This window comes from Grammomys surdaster, unplaced genomic scaffold (genome assembly GCF_004785775.1).
Source record: "Grammomys surdaster isolate TR1022 unplaced genomic scaffold, NIH_TR_1.0 373, whole genome shotgun sequence".
NCBI lineage: Eukaryota > Metazoa > Chordata > Mammalia > Rodentia > Muridae > Grammomys > Grammomys surdaster.
Genome location: NW_021604792.1, coordinates 4,233,140 through 4,257,165, shown reverse-complemented (window position 1 = coordinate 4,257,165; position 24,026 = coordinate 4,233,140). Strand labels below are relative to the sequence as shown.

The 24,026-nt window shown below is 40.9% G+C and overlaps 1 protein-coding gene across 1 annotated transcript in view; it reads left to right on the top strand.

Annotated features, from left to right (window-relative positions):
- Ptpro (protein tyrosine phosphatase receptor type O) overlaps positions 1–24,026 on the top strand; it is a 207,585-nt gene that overhangs the window by 91,013 nt on the left and 92,546 nt on the right. The window contains exon 2 of the mRNA XM_028780946.1: positions 23,205–23,478. Coding sequence (XP_028636779.1) covers positions 23,205–23,478 — 274 coding nt within the window. The remainder of the gene's footprint in view (positions 1–23,204; positions 23,479–24,026) is intronic.

The window sequence follows — 24,026 nt, the reverse complement described above, 5'->3', positions numbered from 1 at the left end:
AACCAGCAAGCCTCTGTAACCAGCAAGCCTCTGTAACCAGCAAGCACTAGAAAGTCTCAAGTTCTCCCACAGCAGGACCATTCATCACAGTACAGCTTCTGTAACCAGCAAGCACTAGAAAGTCTCAAGTTCTCCCACCATAGAATAAAACACAGTTGTGTAAAATAAACTCAAGCAGAGAATATACATTAGTAGGTTTTCTCCCCACATTAATTGAGAAAGATTACAAAACAACAGGATCACATTTTTATTAAATAATAACAGTATGTGGTCACCTCTGGATAGTGAGCTTATGAGACTTTTCCTATGTTTTGGTCATCATTTCTCGATCCTAATTTTGTTTGGTGATTATGTGTTCTCCTTATCAAAGAATGGGGGTATGAGATAGATTAACATTTTAATTGGTATTTATTCAATAAGTTTGTATTTCAATCCAGAACGTATCAGTGAATCCACATACATTTTGATAACGAATAAAAGTGAAGTTGATGGTCTTAGAACCTAGGACAATGTACTCACCAAGAAACATTACTTTAAGAAACCCGAAGAAGCAAATTACTTGGTTATTTTCAATGTGTTTGGTTTTTAAAGATTTTTTTGTTTGAATATGATCAAACTCCTGAGAGCTAACCCAATATTACAATTACTTCTACTTAGGCCTGATCTGTGACCCACATTTACAGTAACAGTCAGTGTGTACTCATCCTGGGCTAATCACCATTGTATTTTGTTATCTCTGGTTAGAAAAAGAAATATGTCACCCAAATTAACCAATGTAAACTGGCATAAGTTTGTTCCTACAGATTTCTGCCTCCATTCACATTGTGAGCTACCACCTATAAATTAGCCCAGATTTCTGTAAGCCAGTCCTCAGGCACATGTGCAGAAAGATTCAGGCACATATCAAAACAGGACAGAACCAGCACAAAAGGAACATGTTAGCCAAATCCAAATGAGATGAACTTATGCCCAATGGGAACGTCCCCCAGAAATGTATTGTAAAGTGAATTGTGGCATGCTAAGAAGATCCTGAATATATGGATTTTATAAGCAGTGAATCACTGGGGGTCCTAACAGCTCATCCTAATGCTTTACTTAGAAGGCATTGGTCAACTTAGAAAAGCAGCTAAGAGAAGGGTGCTTCAGTATGAAATAAAACCAACAGTCCTAAATCTGTTCTTCAATTGTTGAGGTTTGTGTTTTGTTTTTATTAACGTGTGTGTGTGTGTTACATGTGCACGTATGTGTGGATTCACACACTTGTGGAGCCCAGAGGCTAGCCTCCTTTGTCTTCCTCTGTCATTCTCTCCCTTAGTTTTTGAGACAGAGTCATTCACTGAAACTCGTTATCCCACATTTAGCTAGAATAGACTCTGTCCAGGAAACCTCTGGGGCCTCCCGTCTCTACCCCTGAGTGCTGGAACTGTGTTTGTGTGCTGCTGCTGTTCCTGGGCAGGTACTGGAGATTCGAGCATAGCTCCACATGCTTTCATAGTCAGCACTTCTCTATGTCAGATGCTCCCTGAGAGTTAAATTTACCAACGTCCTGAGATCTCTGCAACCAGTCTTCTAGCCAGAGAATGGAGAGTTATCAGAAGAAGCAGAATCACAAGATGTCTCTCAAAGTCTTTTATCTTCTTCCTACCATCTTGCTGGTTTTTTGTCCTGTTGGAGGACAAAGAGGTCCTCACAATATAAACAGGGTCGCATGTCCCATGTCAGAGGCAGTGAGAAGAGGGTCATTCTAGTCTTTCCTGATTAACTCAGGCCATTAGAGGAAAGCATCAAACCGTACAATGATGGACACTGAGATCAATCCCACTGTGCACAGTGGGTGTGTGAGGAAGATGCATGCTGTTCTCAGCCTGTAGCTAATGGGATGTTACCTGCAAGAGTAAAAACAAAAACAAGCAAGTGGCTTCCACCAAAACCCCATGTTACTCATACTTGAGATAATTATCACCCATCATTCGACCACTCTGTCCTGTCTGTTGACACACAGGCAGTTCACCCATCTTGCTGTGACTCCTTTTTTGTTTTGCCCACTGATACCTCCTGCCAGCGCATGAGTCATCCAGCTTCAGCCTGAGGCTGCCTGAGAGAACAGGAATCCAGTTAGAGCATCAGCCTGTGGGATGGTCGGAAGTCTTCAGCACATACCTGTTATGACAAGTGAAACCAAGAAACAGACAAAAGGCCTTGATTTTGTCTTTGTGGATGAGTTAGTTTCACGACAGAAAGACTCGGAAGTATACAGGTCGTAAGATACCACTCCCAAATTGTGCTTAAGTAAATCTGGGAGGAAAGATCTCCTTGGCAGTCCTTGTTGCTCAATTCCAGCCCATTTGCAGAGAATAAAAAGACAAAATGTGAGAGACACCAACTCAGCAGGGATTTGCTACCTTGCTTTTCAATGCTGCTCACTATAAGAAGAGTTTAACCCTCTGCTGATCTCAGGGAGTCAAGGTGAGATGTCCTCTCCTCCCTGCTCTTAATCCTCCCAGAATCCCCACTGACAGAAACTCAGACTGGGAAAGAGAAAACACATGTCTGCAGAATGACTGCACTTAAAGACAATTAATTCCTGTGCAAATCCAAAGGAGGCATCCAGGGGACTTCCAGATGCATCCTGGATCTCTGCTTATGTTTTTATCTTTGTTTCTGCACTGTGATAAATTACCCTGACCAAAAGTGGTTTAAGGGAGGAAGGTATATTTCAGTTTACAATTTTAGGTTACAGCCCAACACTTTTGGAGAGTCATAGTAGGAACGCAAGCAGGTAGTCCTGTCACATCAAGAAAGGAGAGAAAGGAAGACATCATACTGCGTGCATGCTTCCAGTGTGCCTCCTACACTCTCACACAGCATAGGAACCTCAGGCAACAGGGCCACCCACAGTGAGCTGGGCCTTCCTGTCAATCACTAATCACAGCCATCCTCCACAGACATAGCCTCACATCTAAGGGACAAGCACAGATTTGTAGAATTGCTGGTTCATTTATTATTCTCCATGAAATGAAAGGCTCCAAGTCTTACATCACGTTCAGTGCAAAAAAGATTGTCCTTTCTGAGAGTAACCCTGGATTTGAGGTCTGTCTTAAAGGAAAATGTGTATTTTGATTTGAAATAAAATTCTAATCAAGCTGCCTGTCAGACACAAGTGAAAATTGCCCCTTGTCATGGAGACATGGTGATTTCAGTTTTCACAGGTTTTCAAATTGTTTTTACTTGATGTGACTATGACAACAGAGGAACAAGTTGGCAGCCATGTCATGACCAAAAAAAAAAAAAAAAACACTGCTTAGAAACACATGCTGTGTGCTTTGTAGCTTCTAAAATATAAAAGTGTGGTCTGGGAGGTGGTTCAATCAGTAGAGGATCTTGCAAGTATAAGATCCCGAGATCAGACTTCAGCACCCACAAAAGAAACTGCATCAGCCTCTGTCTGTATGGCCAGTGTTGGAGGAGAGACAGGAGGCTCCCTTGCAGCCCACCAGCCACCTGATCTAGCAACCTAGAAGACCCCAAGTTTAGCCAGCAATCTTGTCTTAGAAAATAAGGTGGGGTGCTGGAATGGTGGCTCAGAGGCTAAGAGGACCTGAGTTTGGGTCCCAGAACCTACATGGAGCAGAACACAATCACCTGTAACTCCATCTCAGGGAGACCCAACATCCTCTCCTGCCTGCAACCCTGGCACTCTTTCTCTGTGCACATAATGACAATTTTGAAAATAAGATGGAAAGACTGAGAAGACATCCAACTTCAACCTCTGGCCTATACACACACACACACACACGTCACACCACACAAACACTGTGACCGCAAATATTCACATATGAACAAATGTACATATGCATATTCCTCCTATAGCAGAACCCAATGCAATTTAATTATAGTCTATTGTTGAATTTTTTTATGTTATTTGTTTATGTTATTTATTTATGCTATTTATTTATGCTATTCATTCATTCATTCATTCATTCATTCATTCATTCATTCATTCATTCAGAGTCTCACATAAACAGGTACCCTGCCAGGGAGCTATTCCAACAGACCTAATTACAGTGTAGGTTTTAGAGTTAATTTTTACACTACTAAGCCTTATGAAATCTTGTTCAAATGCACCTACCAGTTCAATTTTGCCTTCTTCTCCAGGACATCTTCCCTGCTTGGCAAAAGGAAGTGATTACGAGGGAAGGGTGGTAGGAGTAGAAAAACTATGTTGACCACCTTAGAAAAAGGGCACACACAGTAGGTACTTATAAAATACATTATAAAAGGGGTGCACACAGTAGGTAGTCACCAAGTACTTGTTGAAGTTGAAAGGTGAGGGGAAAGTAGAACCCGTGTACACCATTAGGGGAGGAATGTAAATGATCAGAGACATGGAAAACAGGGTAGAGTCAATTCCAGAAAGTAACACTAGAGGCACTGTGGGATTTAGAACACTGTCTTCTGAATTTATACCCAGAGGAAATGAAGATGGTAAGTAACTCGGAGAGATATCTGAACTCCCACCCAATCCCAGCGCCACTCACAACAGCCATGGCATGGAGTGACGAGGGTGTTTGTTGATGAATAAATGTCCAAGTTATAAGTTACATACATATACAGAGAGTGGGGGAGGGATATACTTCAGCTTTAAAGAAGAAAATTCTGCCTTTATCCCACAAGATAAACTCTCCAACCTCCTGCCTCAACCTCCCAAGTACACGCTGGCATGAATTTGAGGTCATCCTGGGCTACAGAGTGAGTTCTGGGCAGCATGGGCTACAAAGTAAGACCAGACTTCAACACTTACTTTTGCTTGCATCTACCCTCATTTGTTACTGATTATGCAGTTTACATTTTTTTATATTGTATAGCTATTATTGTATTTTACAGTTATAATAGCTTTTAATGCTTTTCATCTTTTATCTTGGACCAAAAAGTGATGTATTCCTTACCATTAGAATGTCGGAGCATTCTGTATAATATTCTGTCTGCGTGGCTACATTTCTCAACAAGGTACTTTTGTGACGTGATCTCATAAGGCACACCATCAAGGTGATGAGTGTCTTTACCTTTTGTTTGCCCATGAAAGTCTGATTACCTCCAGTTTTGAAGCCCAATGTTGTCAATTATACTGTTTTTTTATGTATGCATGTATACAATTATATAATTCCCACTCCCCTTTCTTCTTTCTAATACTCTCCATGTCTCTCCTTGATCTCTCTTGAATTCATGGCCTCTTTCTTTTTAACTATAGTGAATATATATATATATATATATGTATATATATATATATATCATGTCTCTTGGTACTATCAGTGTTGAGAGCTTGTTAAACAGCCATATTGTTGATACATTAATGACATAAAACCTGCATGCAAGAATCAGGGGAACAACATCTTGGGTGGTGAAAACCTTGTAAGAATTTTCAGAGAACCAGGAAATCTGCTGTGATATTTTGTCCCCTAGGAATGAGAGGGAAGCTTCACCTATAAAACCACAACAATAAAGTGACATAGAGTATGCTTGATTGACAGGCTTTGCATTTGCCACACTGTGCTATGACATCCTGATTTGTCCTGGCTGCAAAAAAAAAAAAAAAAAAAATCAGGGCTGAAGAATGTTCTAGCAACCCTCTGGAAAAACTATTGCATATAGTCATATCTTCTTTGCTGCTATGAGATTTTGTCTAGTGAGGGACCGTGAAAGGATAGCTTGTTTTCTTGTTGAGCATTGGCTAGAGATGGCCAGAGACCCAACAGGTATCCCTGAAAGGGATGGCATGAATTTCGCCATGCTCCCAGACTCCCAGAGAGGTCCTCAGCAGGAGATTAGACAGCAGCTTGGTAGTTGAGGGCTCCCTCCATGGCAGGCCCCAAAGACATGAAGCAGTCCATGGTTTTAAAAGGTTTGTTGTCATGGCAGAAAGTGGATGAAGCTGTACCCCCCTGCTCTCAGGGTGGGCCTGAGGTTAAATACCTTTTGCAGGGAGGAGGGTCTGGGAAGGAATGCTTAATTGGTTATGCTCTCTGGCTTTTAGGTATCTCATTAATATGAAGATGTCTTGAGGCTCTGCGGCCTGTAGTCATGCACTCTACTTGTGGAGGGGCTGTGGATCAATGGAGGTCTTTGGCCTCCTGTCAGGAGCCTGGAGTCTGAGAGCTTGGTGAAATGCATTGCGTCCCTTGCAGGGATACCTGTTGGGTCTCCAGCCATCTCTAGCCAGTGCTCGATCAGAAACCAAGCTATCCTTTCGTGATCCCACAGTCTGGATTGACAATTTGGTTGTGATACTTGTGAGTGTTCTTTAAGTTAAACTTATTTAGAATTCCAAGGCGTCCTGAATTTCTGCCCATAGATCCAGATCATTTTCAACCATTGTTTCCTTTAACAACCTTTCTGTTCCTTTTATTGTAGAGTGTACACTGGCCAGCCATCCCAATTGTGACTTAGAAGGCCCCGAAGATTCCACCACTTTTCTATCATTTTTTTTTTCTGTTTGCTCCTTCCTATGGCTTGGCTTTGGGTTTTCAGATCTTACTTTCAATTAGCCTAAAATGTCTTTGGATCCCTCCAGTGACTTTCAGTTGAGTTATTTGTTCTTATGTAAGTCTTGTCAGATATGATTTCCTGAACAATTTAAAAAACTTTTTTTTTTAATCTCATTTGAGTTCTCACTTTTTTCATATACTTTTTCTTTTGATCTTGTTGAACGTAAGCTTTTCAAAAGTCAGTTTGAATTCTGTCGGGTAATTCACATACTTCCATTGCATCAGGGTCGGTTCTGATCTTGAACCTTTATTTTGAATATTCTTGTCCAGGCTAATGTCTCAGGAAAAACCAGAATTCTGAATGTATGCTCTAGTCTTTTAAAGGTATCATCTGGTTGTTCTTTCCTAAACACATAGAATGATAGGGGTTTGGGTTCAAAAGCATCTCAAGTTTTCATGTGGGTATTGATGTCATTTTATTTGCCATAATGATGAAATTTCTCAACCAGTTTCAAATTTCTAACAGAAGAAAATTAGCCTTTGAGCTACTAGTTGAATTTTTATAACTTAGAAAGGAAAAAGCTCTACTGGTCTGCTTGCATGAGCTCTCCTAATTATTTACCACCTTCTCTGGAACACAGGATTTCTATACATTATACACATGCCTTTTGTTAATGGTTTTAAACATACTTTTGACATGAAAAAGTACATAGAAAATGAGGTGCATGTCAGTCAAAAGTTGGTGCAGATTGGGAAGTTAGTGACAGGACTTGATTTCAGATGTCTAAAGCCGAGGACTTACTTCCCCACCATGTCAATTTCTGAGATAACAGAAATTTGTATGTGACTAGTGCTGTGCTGTTCTATTCAAATTTCTCAGCCTGATGTGTGTTTTCCACATGTGACCAAAACCCACAAGTAGCTAAGAAGATTTCACACTGAATTATCTGCAAATTACCCTGACCACTCTGTCACCCATTTCCTCAGTGAGAACAACTTTTAAACACAGGCAAGCCTTGCTTAGACTAGCGTTAGTCGAGATGATGCTGGATCTTGTCACATTGGCTGGGACAAAAATGTTGAAAAAAAAAAGATAAAAGTAAACATAGACACATGAATTATCTGGATCCATAGGATTTATGCCTACAGCATATCAATTTAAAACTTTGAAAACAAAGGCCTTACCACTCAATTATGTTCTTGGCCCAGCAGTGGCATTACCCTCCAGTGCTTCTCAAAGGCTTTAGAATCTCAGATCCCTTTCTAAGCATATGTGACTTTTAAGTTACCAAAGTCCTATTTAGTGATTAGTATACACTTTTTTCTCTGATAATACAATTTCAACTACATTTATGACCAGATACAATGATAAAATGCCTAGTGTCTTGCTTTTATTTTTATTTCTTCATTTGTCCCAAAATAACAAATACTGAAGGTGTTTTTCATCACTTCTTTGAAGATCATCATCTGTTTTAAAAAATAGCCTTAATTCCCACCATTGACCCAGACCATCCGATTTCCTTAGTGTTTCTAGAGAATGAGCAGAAAACCTGCCTAAGTAAACTTTGTCTCTTGAGGCAGAAAGGAAAACCAAAGAGCATTGACAAGTTTAAGAACTTGTCGGAACATTATAATATAAATTTCATTCGCTTGAATTCAAGAAGACTATATTTGAGAATTATTCTCCTCCTGGGCTTCCCCTTTAATAACAACGGTTCTTGCCCTGGGCCTGGTGCTTCCTTGGCTTACTGATCTTAAGGTCATATTTACCCCCTTCAAGCTACACACTCCCACTCAGACCCTCATTCTCCTAGAAGGCTGCTCGTGTCTCCTCATGCACAGAACATTAACACCCATGGAAGACCTCCCTGACATCTAAGCATGGCATACAAGGTCCTGCCTCCTCCAAGAAGGTTGGTGTATCCATTCTCTGTCCCCAGGATACCCTGTATCTGGAATGCCCAGAACCACACTCTTTACCTGGTTGATTTATCTCAACTATTCAGTTCACTTTTGCTAGTAGAGTATCCTTTTTACCCTGGCACTTTGTCCTTATAACACTTGCCGACTATGACAGTTACTATTTATTTAGAATTAATTTCTGTGTGGCAGAGTATTTTTTTTTTTGGCCTCACAAATATGCTCTTGTATTGAGCATGAAGAAAGAATGTAAAATTACTGCCTGATTTTGTATTTGAATTTCTTTTCTCTACTTCCTAGTCATTGATTAAATAATAATAATTTCTAAACATTGTTTCAAGTAAGGAACACAACTCATCTGAAACACATAAAACAATGTTTTGGATGTATTATGTGCTTAACATATGCTAAGTATTGTTGTTGTTATTCATTTCTCATTTTCATTGCAGCAGTCAGTTTGGACTTAAATAATAATTACCTGATAAGTAAAAATCTCTCACACATTGAGTGCTAAGTGGATTGTACCCAAGACCCATTAATCAACTAGGCTAATGCATCATGTAAACGGTATTTCAGATTCCAAACAAAAGAATCGCCCTGCTACACGCTAAGTATATGTAATTATTCCTATTACCTATCACAAATTGTGCACAACTTTGTTTAGAAAATAGATTATATTATTATAAAATATTAGTAAATTAGGTGAGCAAATCATCTATCATTTGTTTCCTAAAAGCCTAAGCTAATAGGAAAAACTCAGGAGACGTGACCGAAGAAAACAGACCCCAATAGTGTCTAAATGGAAATTTGGTATGTATCCCTTAAAGCTTAAAAATGACCCATGTGCTCAGTTTTATTAATTCATGGCTCTGCAGAATTATTAAATGAAGACAGACCTCCCATCCAATATCTGATTCTCCATATACAAACCTAGTCAAGTGAACATGGAGGACCATTTCATGGGCTGGTGGATGGTTAGATGTCTCATAGTTTCCATAGCAACAGATGATTTATTAATGACTTAATCTGTGTGATGCTAAGAACATATAATTCTCTGAAAGTCAGAAACAAATTGTAGCCTAGGTATGGAGAATCAGGGGGTGGGGGATGGATGGCCGGAAAGGAGACAAGTGTGGTGTACCCACTGCTCAGCTTAAGCTGCATCTGCCCAACAGCGAGGGAGAGAGATTAAATAATTAGTTGTCTGGGCCCACTCCATCAATCAACAGATTCTCCAGCACAGGAGTGAGGATGTGTGCTTCCAATTCCTGTGGTGTCCTTCACTGTATCCTGCTTACTGGAGCTCTAACGTTGAGGCACCACTATGTAACGACCCATTCAGCCCCACTATGTCCCAGCCCTATCTGTTGCTCCGGTCCACCGGTCAGGGTCTAGCAAGAGAGAGAGTGGGGATGGAGGGGTGAGAGATGCAAAGAATGGAGACAAGACAGAGGGTTTGACCAAGTCCCGTTTATTGAAAGGAAATCCTGGGTATATATAAGCACAAGCAGGAGAACACAGCTGAAGACACTTTACCACGTGTGCCTTGCAGCTGGGGGCATTAACAACAAAACAAGATATGGGAGAAAAACAAGATGTTTCTCAGAGTGTGTCAGCTGTTGTGGACTGTTGAAAACAAGTCTCTTGTCAGGGTATATGGCCTAAGATGGCTGCAAAGATGATAGCCGCTTTCTACTAGGAGTAGGCTCCCAACAATTAGTAATGCAGTAAAGAATAGCGACCCAGGCACAAAATATCAGCGTCTAGTTTCCATTGGTCATCTACCCTTACTCTTAATTTGGAAGCTTTTCTCTCATGTCCCAGTTCCCTTTGTATTTTTCCCTCCTCTCTTGGATCCCAAGCTCCTCCCCACTCACTTCCGCTTCTCCCTGTCTCATTATCTCTCTTACTTGAGACAGTATTTCTTTTCTTTCACCTCTATCTCTAATGATCAGGGTTACACCTTGGCAAAATAGAAACTGAGATATACCAATCAGAACTATGAGACACGAGGAGAAGCTGTGGTCACAGTAAGGATCTGTGGGTAAGGGCTCAGTGAATACACAGAGATAGATTTAATTTCGTGAACAGTTATAAAAGTCCAAAGAGCAAAGCAACGCGTTAGGCAATGAGATGGTTTTTATCTCTACGAGGCTAAAGTCTATCAGGAAGACATAGAGAACTAAACGGACAGAGAGCTGACAGGAGAAAAGGCATAAAGAGAGGAAACGGGAGACATAGAAAGAGGAAACAGGGAGCAGAACTTAAGAAAGGGAAGCCCAGCATTGATGTTTCAAGCTAATGTCCAGGGTGCTCGAGATGGGAAAGGCAGGTCTCAGAAGTTCCAGCCCATTGGCACTGGTTTCAAATCATGACGCTTTCACCCTTAGCTGTCTGTGAAAAGTGCTCATGCTGTGACTTTATTATGAATGAATAAAATGTCATAAATGGAAATATCTTACACAAGTACACTGGCCTAGGACTTGTGTCCAGACACCAAGAGCGACTGTATTTCTAATGAAGATATGTGTAAAAGAGGCTGGAACATTTCTGAATAATCCTACACACTAGTTCACCACTGCCGCGAAGTGCACTACCATAGAAATTATCTAATAGTTGATGAACTACTTTCAAAAATTATTGACTACTTAATATTTAAACATTACATATTAGATATCACTTATTAAATAGTAATTAAATATTAATCATTAAAACAATCAACTGCTTTCAAAAATTATTTCTGTGATAATGCAAAATTCCAATTTTGTTTTACACTTTTAAAAAGATACAATAGTGAAAACAGGAAGATACTTAACGGCGAAACGGCAGCTAACAAGTTCAATGTGTCACATAAACGTCATGGCATGCCCCAACACCCAGTGTGAGAGGCTCCTTTATGTACATGTGCAAGTTTCTGAAGAACGGAGCCTTTCACCGAGCACAGTAGGCTGCGGACTGTCCTTCCACAGCTGTTCTCCAAGACAAGGGTATTTTTGAGCTTCATTTACAAAACATAGATATCATATTGTTGTCTCTGTCATCTTTTGAGTCTCAATAACACGAGTGATAACTGAGCACCCAACTAATGCAATGATGCCTCAAGTTATCTCTGTGAATAAAGATGAACAAGAGAAATGCCCCAGTTTTACGCTCCCTCCTACAGAGAACCCGAGCACGTTTCCTCCTTATGTATCGGTTTGAGATGATTCACATATGCTATTGAAGGTGGAAAGATCTGGGGTGAAGGAGAAGAGATGTGGAACATGAATTGGGCCTCTTTAGTAAGAACAATCCGTCTGTTGCCAGAGTTGTAAAGTTCGGCATCTAGAGGGATCTGTCCCAAGAGGTCTCGATACGGATTGTAAGATGACAAAAACAGACTGATCCCCAGTATAAACATAAAAGTTGGTTGTTTAAAATAGAGAAGTGGTGTGAGAAGCCACCATGAGGGAAGGGAAACTACCCTGAAGGGTCACCTGAGTAGGACTGCAGAAGCAGAGAACACTTGAGGATGTTGCTGAGTTTTGACTGTTGGCTGGGTTCTTTAAAATTTTGATGGAGTAGTTGTGGTAAAGACACTAGGATTATAAACTGTGAAGGGTTCTGAGTGACAACCTAAAACAGCTAGATTCCGTTTAATACTTGGGAAGAAGAAGTGCAAGTCTTTTTTTCTCCTAAGTTTTTCTTTTTGTCTGGCTTTCATGGCCAGAGCTGTTCTTGGCTGGACACTTAGGATGGACCCAGCTCTGCAACATAGTTTCCAACTTTCACGGCATATAGTCATCTCCGTCTGTCTTTCCATTACTATAACAAAGACACCTGAGGCTGGTTCACTTACAAAGGAAAGAAGTGTGGTTCCACATTCAGATGGAGGCATCTAGTAAGAGCCTTATGCTGTTTCATAATATTGCATAAAACAAAAGCCAAAGAAGATGACGAGTATGAGAGAGAAAGGGGGGTGGTCAGCCTTACCCCAGAGTATCAGTTCTTAACTTGAAGGTCATGACCCCTTTGGTGGTAAAACTACCCTTTCCTAGGGGAGTCACATATCAGATCCCCTGCATATCAGATATTTATATTTCAATTCACAGGAGTAGCAGAATTACAGTTATGAAGTAGCAATGGAGATGATTTTATGGTTGAGGGTCACCACAACTTGAGGAACTGTGTTTAAATGCTTCCCAGCATTAGGAAGGTTGAGAACCGCTGCTCTACAGCAAGGTGTTCTTAAAAGTCACAATCTGGTGGTTCCTTAGAAAATTGGACATAGTACTACCTGAGGAGTCAGCTATACTACTCCTGGGCATATACCCAAAAGATACTCCAACATATAACATTTTAGGACACATGCTCCACTGTGTTCATAGCAGCCTTATTTATAATAGTCAGAAGCTGGAAACAACCCAGATGTCCTTCAACAGAGGAATGAATACAGAAAATGTAGTATATTTACACAATGGAATATTACTCAGCTATTAAAAACAATAACTTCATGAAATTCTTAGGTAAATGGATGGAACTAGAAAATATCCTGAGTGAGGTAACCCAATCACAAAAGAACACACATGCTATGCACTCACTGGTAAGTGGATATTAGCCCAAAAGCTCGGAATACCCGAGATACAATTCACAGACCACATGAAGCTCAAGAAGAAGGAAGACCAAAGTGTGGGTGCTTCGGTCCTTATTAGAAGAGAAACAAAATGCTCATGGGAACAAATGCAGAGACAAAATGTGGAGCAGACACTGAAGGAAAGGCCATCCAGAGACTGCCCCACCTGGGGATCCATCCCATATACAGTCACCAAACACAGACACTATTGTGGATGCCAAGAAGTGTTTGCTGACAGCAGCTTGATATAGCTGTCTCCTAAAAGACTCTGTCAGAGCTTGACAAATACAGAGGTGGATGCTTGCAGCCAACCATTGGACTGAGCATGGGATCCCTAATGGAGGAGTTAGAGAAAGGACTGAAGGAGATGATGGGGTTTGCAACCCCATAGGAAGAACAATATCAACCAACCAGGACCCCCACCCAGAGCTCCCAGGGACTAAACCACCAACCAAGCAGTACACATGGAAGGACTTGTGTCTCCAGCCACGTGTAGCAGAGAGTTGTAGGGAGGAGAGGCCCTTGATCCTGTGAAGGCCCAATGCCCCAGTGTAGGGGAATTCGAGGGCAGGGAAGCGGGAGTGGGTGGGTGGGTGGGGGAGCACCCTCATAGAAGCAGGGGGAGGGGGCATCGTATAAAAGGTTTAGGGGGAACCAGGAAAGGGGATAACATTTGAAATGTAAATAACGAAAATATCCAATAATAGAAAAAGAAAAAACTCAGGAGAGCAAGTACCTACACCTATGAGAAAATGCTAAGACCTCTTGCTAAGCATCTGAAGCCATGTCCCAAGCTGCCACAGCATCGATCACACGAGTTCCAGGACAGATTCCATCCAAACCATGGCTTGAGTCGTGAAAAGAAGCACTGACCTTGTCTTCTAAACTAGGGAGTCTGATCTGAGGTGTAGTCCGTTTATCTGTGTTCTAGAGAGCAAATAACATCTTCCTCAAAATGCTGTTACTGTCCTGCATAGTCCTGTTGTTTTTAAATTACCGTCTAAGACTGTTACCTTACATGTTACTCTTCATAATCAGTAAACAATCTTTCGTTTACTACTTATTTTGATTTTAAGTTATGTTTCTTTGTGTGGGGGTGTGGGGGGATGTTTAAGAGGAGTGATATATGCACAAAAATTTAAGTTCCTGTAAGGGCCAGAAGAAGGCATCAGATTTGTTGGAACTGGGGTTGCAGGTGGTTGTGAGTTGCCTGATGTGGGTGGATGCTGGGATGCAAACTCCTCTGCAAGAGCAGCGTGTGGTTTCTTAACAGCTGGGCTGTCTCTTCAGCCACCAAGTCAGCATTTTAAAGAAGAGAGAAGAGCTGGGCATGATGGCACACACCTTTAGTCCCAGCACTCAGGAAGCAGCAGCAGGTGGATCACTGTGAGTTCAAGGCCTGCTTAGTTCAAGGCCTGCTTGGTCTACAAAGAAAGTTCCAAGACAGCCAGTGATATACAGAGAAACCCTATCTTGGAGAGAAAGGGTGTGGGGAAGAGAGACAGAGAGATAGAAAGAGAGAGACAGAGAGAGACAGAGACAGAGTGACAGAGACAGAGAATAGAGTAATACTGTATGCCTATACAATAGGCTGTATGCCTAGCCCTGTCAGCATAGTCAGAAGCTGGAGACTAGGGAGATCACAGACATGTAGGAGAACCTGCTACTTGAAAATATTAGGACCGGACCTCTCTTCTGAATTCTGCGTATATTTGATTTCTCACTTAACACCTGGATTTGGCTGTGCATTAAGATGTACCAAAGTAACACACTATGGGTCACCCTCTTCCTTCCCTCACCATACCTGCCTGTACAGCCTGCTGTACATGAATGACAGTGAAGTGAGTGTGTGCACACAGGCACCAGTCAAGTCACTGGGCTCAGCAGATTATGCCTTCTGAGTCTCTCCCAAGGCTACTTAGAACCCGATTGCCTTCATCTTTCCTAAATCATTTCATCATTCCAACCCCCACCTTGCCTCTGCCTATTGTCATCCAGGCATTCACACTGTAGACAGAAATGTCTCCCTTCTCACAGAGAGTTAAATAAAGCAAGCTTCAAATCCAGTCCACTCTGATACAATTTCAAATCCCCCATGGGATTTTTAGTAACTTAGTAGCAATGTTCATTTTTGCAGTTTCCTCTCCCTTCCGGCGCCAGCTTCCACTAAGGTGTTTCTATGCCTTACCATGCTGGTGTGAAGCCCAGCCTTCCTAGGGGATCCCAGAAACTTCCCATACACACCAAGGATCTGGGAGTGTGCAGACCTTCCTGCAGACTGGGAACCCAGGAGAGGGAAACATGCACTGATTAAAATGCTCTCTTCAAACACAACATTAGGCATTTCCAGCTTTGCAATGGCCTTCGCTCCTCTCCATCTGTGTTTCCATTGGCTGCCTGCCCCTTCCTCTTCCCAGCGTCACACTGTCTTGCTGGCTCCTTTCTCCCCGGCTTTCTTATCTCTTTGTCTCTCGTTTCTCCCCGAACTTTCTGGAATAAAGCCATCTATCTGTTTTTATAAGCAGAATTCCAGTTTTGCTGTTTATGATTTTGCTCATTTGCCCAGATCCTTCTCTTCTGATCCTTAGAAGGAAGGTTTCCTTTTTTAACCAAATGGTTATTTTCCTCAATAAGAGTTTTGGAGTGAACAGTGTATGTAGGGAAATGTGCTTTCGTTTTACAATGAGAGTATGACCAGTTCCTACTTCATAACCTAAAAGTAGATTACTCATGCCTCAGCATTAGTCCTTAACTTCTTAAAACTTCTAAATTTTATATATATGTATGTATGTATAATGTTAATTATATATATGAATAGGTATATAGATACAGCATGGGGAGTTCATTTGACATTGCTTATAAGTCTGTGATGTCAGGGCTGAGTACTTGGTATTGGATAGCCCACTAAGGGCTCATCCCTGGGAAACACTAATTTTCTTTTTGTCAGCATGCATTAGCTGTCTATAGCTCTTTTCCTAGGGATGGGGCCCTGGTATATTTTCACTTTGGGTATCATTAGAGTTTTCAGATCTTGTTAGGCAGTCATATTGTTGCGACTTCGCAGTTGTAGCACCTCTGTCATAAGTAGAACCCACAATGTCACAGCAGACTTCTTGGTCCTCTGACTTACAATCTTTCCAGTCCGTCTTCCATGATGTTTGCTGTGCTGACCATGATGTGACCAGGTGAGGCACAGCAACGACCGGCATGGCAAGATGTCCCCAGAGGTGCAACAGTGGCACTCATGTCTTGGCAGTAACCAAGAGCTGTTACTAAAGCTGGACTAAAGAACTACCTAATAGAAGGGAAATCAGACCTAGTTCTGGAAACAGCCAACTACCCATGGCCAGTTAGGTTAGGAATCCTAGATAATAACCTTCCCATCATCACTTTACTAAACCAGTGTATTTCCTAATGGAATTTTAAACACTGACCCTCATACTCACAGATAAGTGGGGCTCCCATCCCCGTCAAAGAAGCTTCTCTTCGCAGCAGATCAAGACCATCACTATCTGAAAGTAAACTGAGAAAAGAATATAACATATTGCACTCTGTTTTCTTTAACCTCACATCCCCCACCCCTGAATACTGGGAACATTTTGAAGAGTCCTAGTGATGATGGACAGGCGAGAATCTTTTCCTTCAAGGTCTCACACTCTGCTATGGATCTGAGCAACTTAAAGGACAGAACCACAGAATGTCCCAAGGGTCTTACGTAAGCAAGCATGTAGTGGTCTTGGGCAGCAGGAGACTATACTCTTTATTAACTCTCTCCAGAATTTAATTAACTGAAGTCATTATTGGAATGATTCTTCTTGGTTGTAGGGAAAATTAACTAGGTTCGGTCATTCTGAAATAAGAGCTCTGTACCATCTTTCACGGCATCTTCTAGTGACTGAAACAACAGCATCCCCCAAGCATTTTCACAAGACGAAGCCATTTCCAAACTTCACCCAGAAAAGGCAAAATTAGCCTATCAACACCATCTACTTGTCATAGCACGAGCTAGAAGAAAGTCACAAGTCTAAAATTTACCTATGACCTGCTAAGATCATATGGATTTTATGCCCCACCCCCCGGGGTTGAAAATCCACCTCCTCCACACCAAGTCAATCACCAGCTAAGCACAGTTTCCAGGTTTCCAAAGTTCTCAGTTCTGTTAGTATGAATGCGGTTTCCATGGTTACCTCACTCAACTAGGTGAGCTCAGGGCTGTCAACAGTGCTAAGAGAAAAAATGATTTTGTTCATGATGTCAGAGGAGCATAGCACCAATTAGTGGGGAAAGGGATTGATAGTTAGAATTACTGATTCATATGTTATCGTTAGTATTTATATCCTATAAAAAAAGGGCACAGCTTTTAAAATGTACACAGTCTAAGGAAAATCAGTTAGGAAATAGACCAGAAATGGCAGCACCAGGGTAAATGTATCTGCCACCAAGCCTGAGGACCTGAGTTCAATCCCTCTGACCCACAAGGTGGAACGAGAGAACTCATTCCTGCAAGTCCTCTTAAAGTACCTCCACTCAAATGCTGTGGCATGCACCGTGTGTGTGTGTGTGTGTGTGTATGGATGGACCCACACACACACACATACACACACACACACACAAATACTCACATTAAGTGTCTAGTATCTCTGACACTTACCTGAGACAACAAAGACCAAAAGGATGTCAGTCTTTTGATATTTTAATATGACATTGTCATCTGCAAATATGTTGAGCTGAATTAAGTCACAGCTAGGTTGGATACACCTGGGAAGAATGAAAATGAGAAAAAAAAAACTACGAAGCAGATTTGAGCTCAACTCTGTTAATCTTCGAAGTTCTTTCTTTCCGTATCACAGTTTTCAATCATCTATCAAGCATAATCTAGAGGAATCAATCACGGTCTGGGCTGAGGGAGTTTCCCAACAACTCTGCACAGCTATGAAAGGTAGCATTTGGGAAATCATTCTTCCTTTGGGTCCTTACAGCCTGAGGTCAAAGGCATAATAGTGACAACTCTGACAAGCTTTCGTAATGAGTATTTCTACATATGATCTTTCTTTTATTCCTTAAAGCAGTTATCAGACACAAAGATTATCAATTCCAGTTAATTCATTGAACTAAAATAAGTTGTTTACATCCATGGCACAAAGGTGGGAGTCAGGGAGTCTGGTTTTATATTTCTGCTCTGCAATTTACTACCTATGAGTATTCAGGAATGTCTACGGATCTCTGAACTTCATTTTTGAGATGTCTAAAATAAGGAAGTCTCATAACTCATGGAGTGTGTGTGTGTGTGTGTGTGTGTACAGTTCCACAGCATCCAAGCACAATACAGAATAAGTGATAACTAAATCCCATTATTCACTGTGCATAGTTAGAAATACAAATGGTATTTTCTTATCAAGTTGCTGCGCAGGTGAGAATGAAATGACAATATATTATACTGAACAGTGTAGTGGATATTTTCTGATATTATGCAGATAAAACAGTTCTGGGAAAAGAATTCAACCTAACATTTTCAAAACAAACAACAAACAAAAGACTGCTACAGTAAGATAGGCCAAGATTTGACATGACGTGGAGGAGAATCATAATAACCATGTATCCAGTATTATATTTTGTAAGTAACTTTGGATGCATTTTCTCATTGAGTGCTTTATTTTGAACGATGGACTACTTACCAGGGCCTATGACTGGTCTCTGGCCAATCTGATTCTTCATCCTGTACCCCATGGCCTTTTTAGTATGGTTTTCCATCGTATCTCTTATATTTCTTACCTCCCAGGATTAGTTATGGACCAGTTACAGGCTCCTGCATTTCCATTTCTAGCTACAGCCAAACCTCAGGCCCCAGCTGCTGACCCTGGGAGGGGATCTTTAGTTCATGAGCCATACAGCCCAAGAGACAGGCAAAGACATGAGTCTAGACTTGGTTCTCTCATTTCATCCAATGAGGTCCCTCCTCTTGAGAGGGACTTTTGATAAAGAACAGTTATTGGAGGAAAGGTATCCCCTTCTCCTCAGTGGTGTAACTACTGGCAAGTTCTTGCTTCAGTAAATAGTCTCTTATGTCTGTTTTTCTTTTTTTTATTGGACATTTTATTTGTTTACATTTTAGATGCTGTCCTCTTTCACCATTTCTCCTCCCTAGAACCCCCATATCCCATTCCCCCTCCTCCTTTTTGCTTTTATACTATTTTAATCACATGCATGCGTTAAAGTCGGTTCTAGGTTGAGGAACTAGCAATACAATCGATGCAAATAGTCAAGGAACAAGCAAGACAATAAACATAAATAGTCAAAGAACAAGCAAGGCATTAAACAAAGACCCATGATCACTCCCATGATCACTGTTTCTAAGTGCTTATCAGGATGACCAAAATATCTGAGCCAACTTCCCTGTCTTATCCCAAAGTCGTTTTCATGCCTGAAGCCTACTTCCTTGTTCTAGCCTGATTTTTGATTCCTGCCTGAAATTACTTCTTTATTTACCCTAATATTTAAATTCCTGCCTGTACCCTCAGGGGCTTCTCACAAAGCCAAGCCTCACAAGTAGACAGGAAGGCTGCCGAGAAGTATACAGGAGAGAGAGGAAGGTACTCACTATATAAATGTATGAAACTGGCAAACAATTAAAAATGCTTTTAAAACGTATCATGTAAAGGACATTGGGGTGAAAACCTCACTGCTGAGTTAAGCAAGACTGGTGGTATCCTGCTCAAAAGAAAGAAAGAAAGAAAGAAAGAAAGAAAGAAAGAAAGAAAGAAAGAAAGAAAGAAAGGAAAAGGAAAAATTCTTTCTTAAAGATATTTTTGCAGTCACCATATAAATTAGGAATAGTTTTTTTTCTATCCCTTCTTGCTCTTAGCAGGGAGTTCATGCAGGGAGCACACAGTCAGCCCTTCCTCCTGAACATAGACACATCCCAGGATGAGCGGGGTGAAAGGACCAAGAGGAAGGCAGCAGCCGGGACAAGGTTCCTTCTAGGCTCAGCGCCTAGCTCTCACTTGGCTGGCTGCCGGTCCTCATTAGTCCCAGCAACATGAATCTGATTAGACACTCTGGCTTATTTTTGGCAACCTGGGAGCGCACGAGCCAGGACTTATTCTCATAGCTGATACGATCATTGCCAAAGCTGTCGTTAGCATTGGAAGATTATTCCCTTTTCTGGAAAAGTCTGCTGTCTGTGATGCATTGTGACACATTAGACATCAGCTCAAACACAGAATGCTCCCCTTGCTGCCCCTCCGTAATGCTGCAGCCACCTTGGCTCCTGACTGACTAAGACACAGTGCAAAAAATTCTTTATGACTTCAATGTTTGTAAACTTAATGTTTTCTGAGTTAGTGAACGAACTTCTATAATCAATGAGACGCAAAAGCCGGATTTGAATGTTATTAAATGTTCAGTTCTTGCTTGTCTACAATTTGGTTAACAGGACTTTTTCATTGCTATGTGCTATGTGCTAAAAAATTATTTGTGTGAAAGAGATTAATAATAATAATATTAAAAAAAATTTTATTTTCCCCAAATAAAACTAAACGGTTGAGCTAATACCCACTGTAAATCTATCTATCTATCTATCTATCTATCTATCTATCTATCTATCTATCTATCTCATGGAAAATAATGTTTACTAAAAGACTAATTATTTTAGGTCACCAAGATACAAAACTTCTGGGATTCCAAAGTAGATATTACATTTTAAAACTACTATGGAAAAGGTAGCATATTTTGTCTAACTTTTCAGTAAGCTAAAATTAAAATGCTCTTTTTTTCATTTGTCATCAGTTGGTTTGAAGATTTATCTATAACTTGAGTGTCTGATTCACTAGACATTTCATGAACTTCCATGGAAATCCCCAAATACCATCTCATTCTGAGTCCACTCTGTGTTTGAATCATTGGGTTTGTTTTTCTCTTTTCTCATAGCTGAGCCCTCTCTGTCCCAAGCACTCCTTTCTGTTGCTTCAGGCCACTAAGGGACATATCTCCCAGCAAAGAAAAGACAGGCTGAGATTAGTCACCAAATGCAGCTGTTTGCACAGCTGCCTGGCTAGGGACTGCAGCATTTAGGATCAGGAAGTAGACTCAGGAGACAGAAAGGTTGAACGATTCTGTGCTAGCCTCATGTCAATGGTGTTAAGTCAGCTATGCACAGTCTCGTCCTTCAGATGAGCGTTGCCATCACCACTCAACAGCTGTGTTCACTTCACTGAGGGACTAAGGGTTCATCAAGCGAGAGATACAATGTCCTGTGTGTGCAGAGTGACTAGGCACCCACAAAGCAAGGGTATCCTGTCTCATATCTGAGAGTGAGGGAGAATGTGGATAACCAGTTTAGAATTCATGCACAGAAACTATCTTCTATTACAAACGTGACCACACACATCAGGCTGTACCCAGCACCTACCAGGCTCTGATCCTAGAGCCATAGATACACCTACATACAAGTTACACCTCCTGGCCTGAGATGACATACATTACCCAACAACCAGTATGATTTAAATACCATGAACGCAATACTGGCCTTCTTAATGAGAAGACAGAATTAAATACCTTCTAATGTGAGATATCTTGTTTAAGTACTAATGCCTAATAAAAAATGAGTCCAGAAGGACACAAAAGTACTGGTATATTTGTAGGACTCTATACTTTCTTTTTAGGACTTTGAGTTTAATTTGGTTGCTGAAGACACGTACCATACAAAAATCAACAAACAGATTAAATTTGAGAGACGTTCATATGTGTTCAGGCAATCCACGGGACTTCGATGTAATATGTGACAAACTCAGTGTCTAGAAACAACTAAAGGAGACAATAATAGGTATGCTGTACAAAAAGGGAGTTTGTATTTTGAAACTATGACCTTTGGAAAATACTCTAACCTTTCTGTTCCTCAACTACAAACAGAGGTTGAAAGCAACCATATTTCTCTCACAACAAACATCCTGCATGCAGTGACATCTTTTTAGATGGTCTGTATAGTATTGACTATAGCACCTACACTGAGTAAACAGTTAACCTCTTGGAGCAGTTCTGTGGCCTGCTATAGAAGAGAAATCTGAGGCTCATGATAGTGAGATAACTTATACAGCTCACCAAGTGCATGAAGAATCAAAGCAATAGGCTCTAGGAAGCACAAGAGCCTTGCTTGCAACCAGAAATAGATTGTGTCTGCCCTTTGAGTCTACATAGAACAGACATTTAGGAAAACTATACAAATGATCTTTTCAAATATAGTTTATATATCTTTTTAAAGCCTTCTTTTATTAGTGTGTGTGTGTGTGTATGTGTGTGTGTGTGTGTGTGTGTGTGTGTATACAGCTGTGTACTGTGTATGGGTGTCCAAAAGGGCCATAATAAGACCTCAGCTCTCATGGAACTGCAGTTACAGGCAGTTGTGGGTGCTAGAAACAGAATTCCAGTTCTCACAATAGAGCAACAAATGTTCTTCTACTAAGTTGTGTCTCCTGGGACATTTCTCAGGCTAGTAATATGTGTACATGCATGTGTATGTTTGTGTGTGTGTGTGTTTGTGTGTGTGTGTGCATGTACAACTTGGAACTGAGTCTAGTTTTGTGCATACAAGCTAAGTACTCTACCAACTGAGCTATACCCCTAGCTCCTAAACTTATCTGAATACTTGAAAGAAGAATTTTAAGCACCCATGGCTCTTCAGTATGGCCAGTTCTTCATCTTACCACGGCTTCTCTTCTGAAGAGCTGGCTAATGTGTAATGAAGAGAATCATCACAAGATTCTGTCCTGACAGCTTCCCCACTCTCACAACTGACAGGTGAGCAAGAGAAAGGAAATAATTACCTTGAAATAACTTCGTCTAGAATAGTGTTTGCTCAACACTTCTCCCACTTACCAGAACACGGGACTTCTCTGGAAATTAGCTTTGACATTGACTTCATTTGTCATCTGTTCATCCATTTGATGCGTATTGTGTGCTTTTCACATTAAATACTCCACGAGCTGGAGACAGACTTTCAATGGAATATCAAATGTTTATTGTAAAGCTCTGAGATCATTTTTCATGAGACAGGCAAACTGACTTTTGGTGTGTGACTAAAATACTCATTGCTACCAAAGTGACCATGTTCACCATGAGTGTTAGTTTTAGAAAAATTATCTTGGCATAATCTTATTGGCCATCACTTGACTATCTCTTGTCTTTCTCTTCCACAGATTGTTACGACGTTCCACGTGACTGTCCAAGAGGACAACAACATCGTTGTGTCTTTAGAAGCTTCTGATATAGTCAGCCCAGCATCTGTGTATGTTGTGAGGGTTGCTGGCGAATCCAAAAACTATTTCTTCGAATTCGAGGAATTCAACAGCACGTTGCCTCCTCCTGTGGTCTTTAAGGCCACTTATCACGGTCTTTATTACATAATCACTCTGGTGGTCGTCAACGGGAATGTGGTCACCAAACCATCCAGATCAATCACTGTGTTGACAAGTAAGCATCCCTTGACATAATTCTCTGTGCTCCTTCTCCAAGTGTGTCCTCACAAGGCTCTAGCTGAGGCAGAGTCCACCAGAGAGGCAGCACGCTTGGCTTGGTGTCTAATGTCATATTAGTACTTCACCATTATATTAAGAAAGCATCTCCTTACCCCTTTGATGGTATTCACTATTCACTCTTACCTTTCTAAAAATCTGTTTTAAGCCAAAAAAAGTAAACTTCACTGACAATTTATCTTGAGATTGAATAATAATTTCAGGTTAATGATTGAATAATAATTTCAGGTTAATGACTGGACCGTGTACATTTCTCCAACAAAATTTAAATGTGCGATCCTGGGTTGCTGCGTCTTGTTCCACAACTTATATTCCCATGTGAAGCAATTGGTTCTTGAGAGAGTGAGTTTGTATTCATAGTAAGCCCACTTGACTTTAATTACACATTCTTAGCTGGGGCCGGTACACACAACACACACACATACACACACACACACACACACACACACAGAGAGAGAGAGAGAGAGAGAGAGAGAGAATTATTCC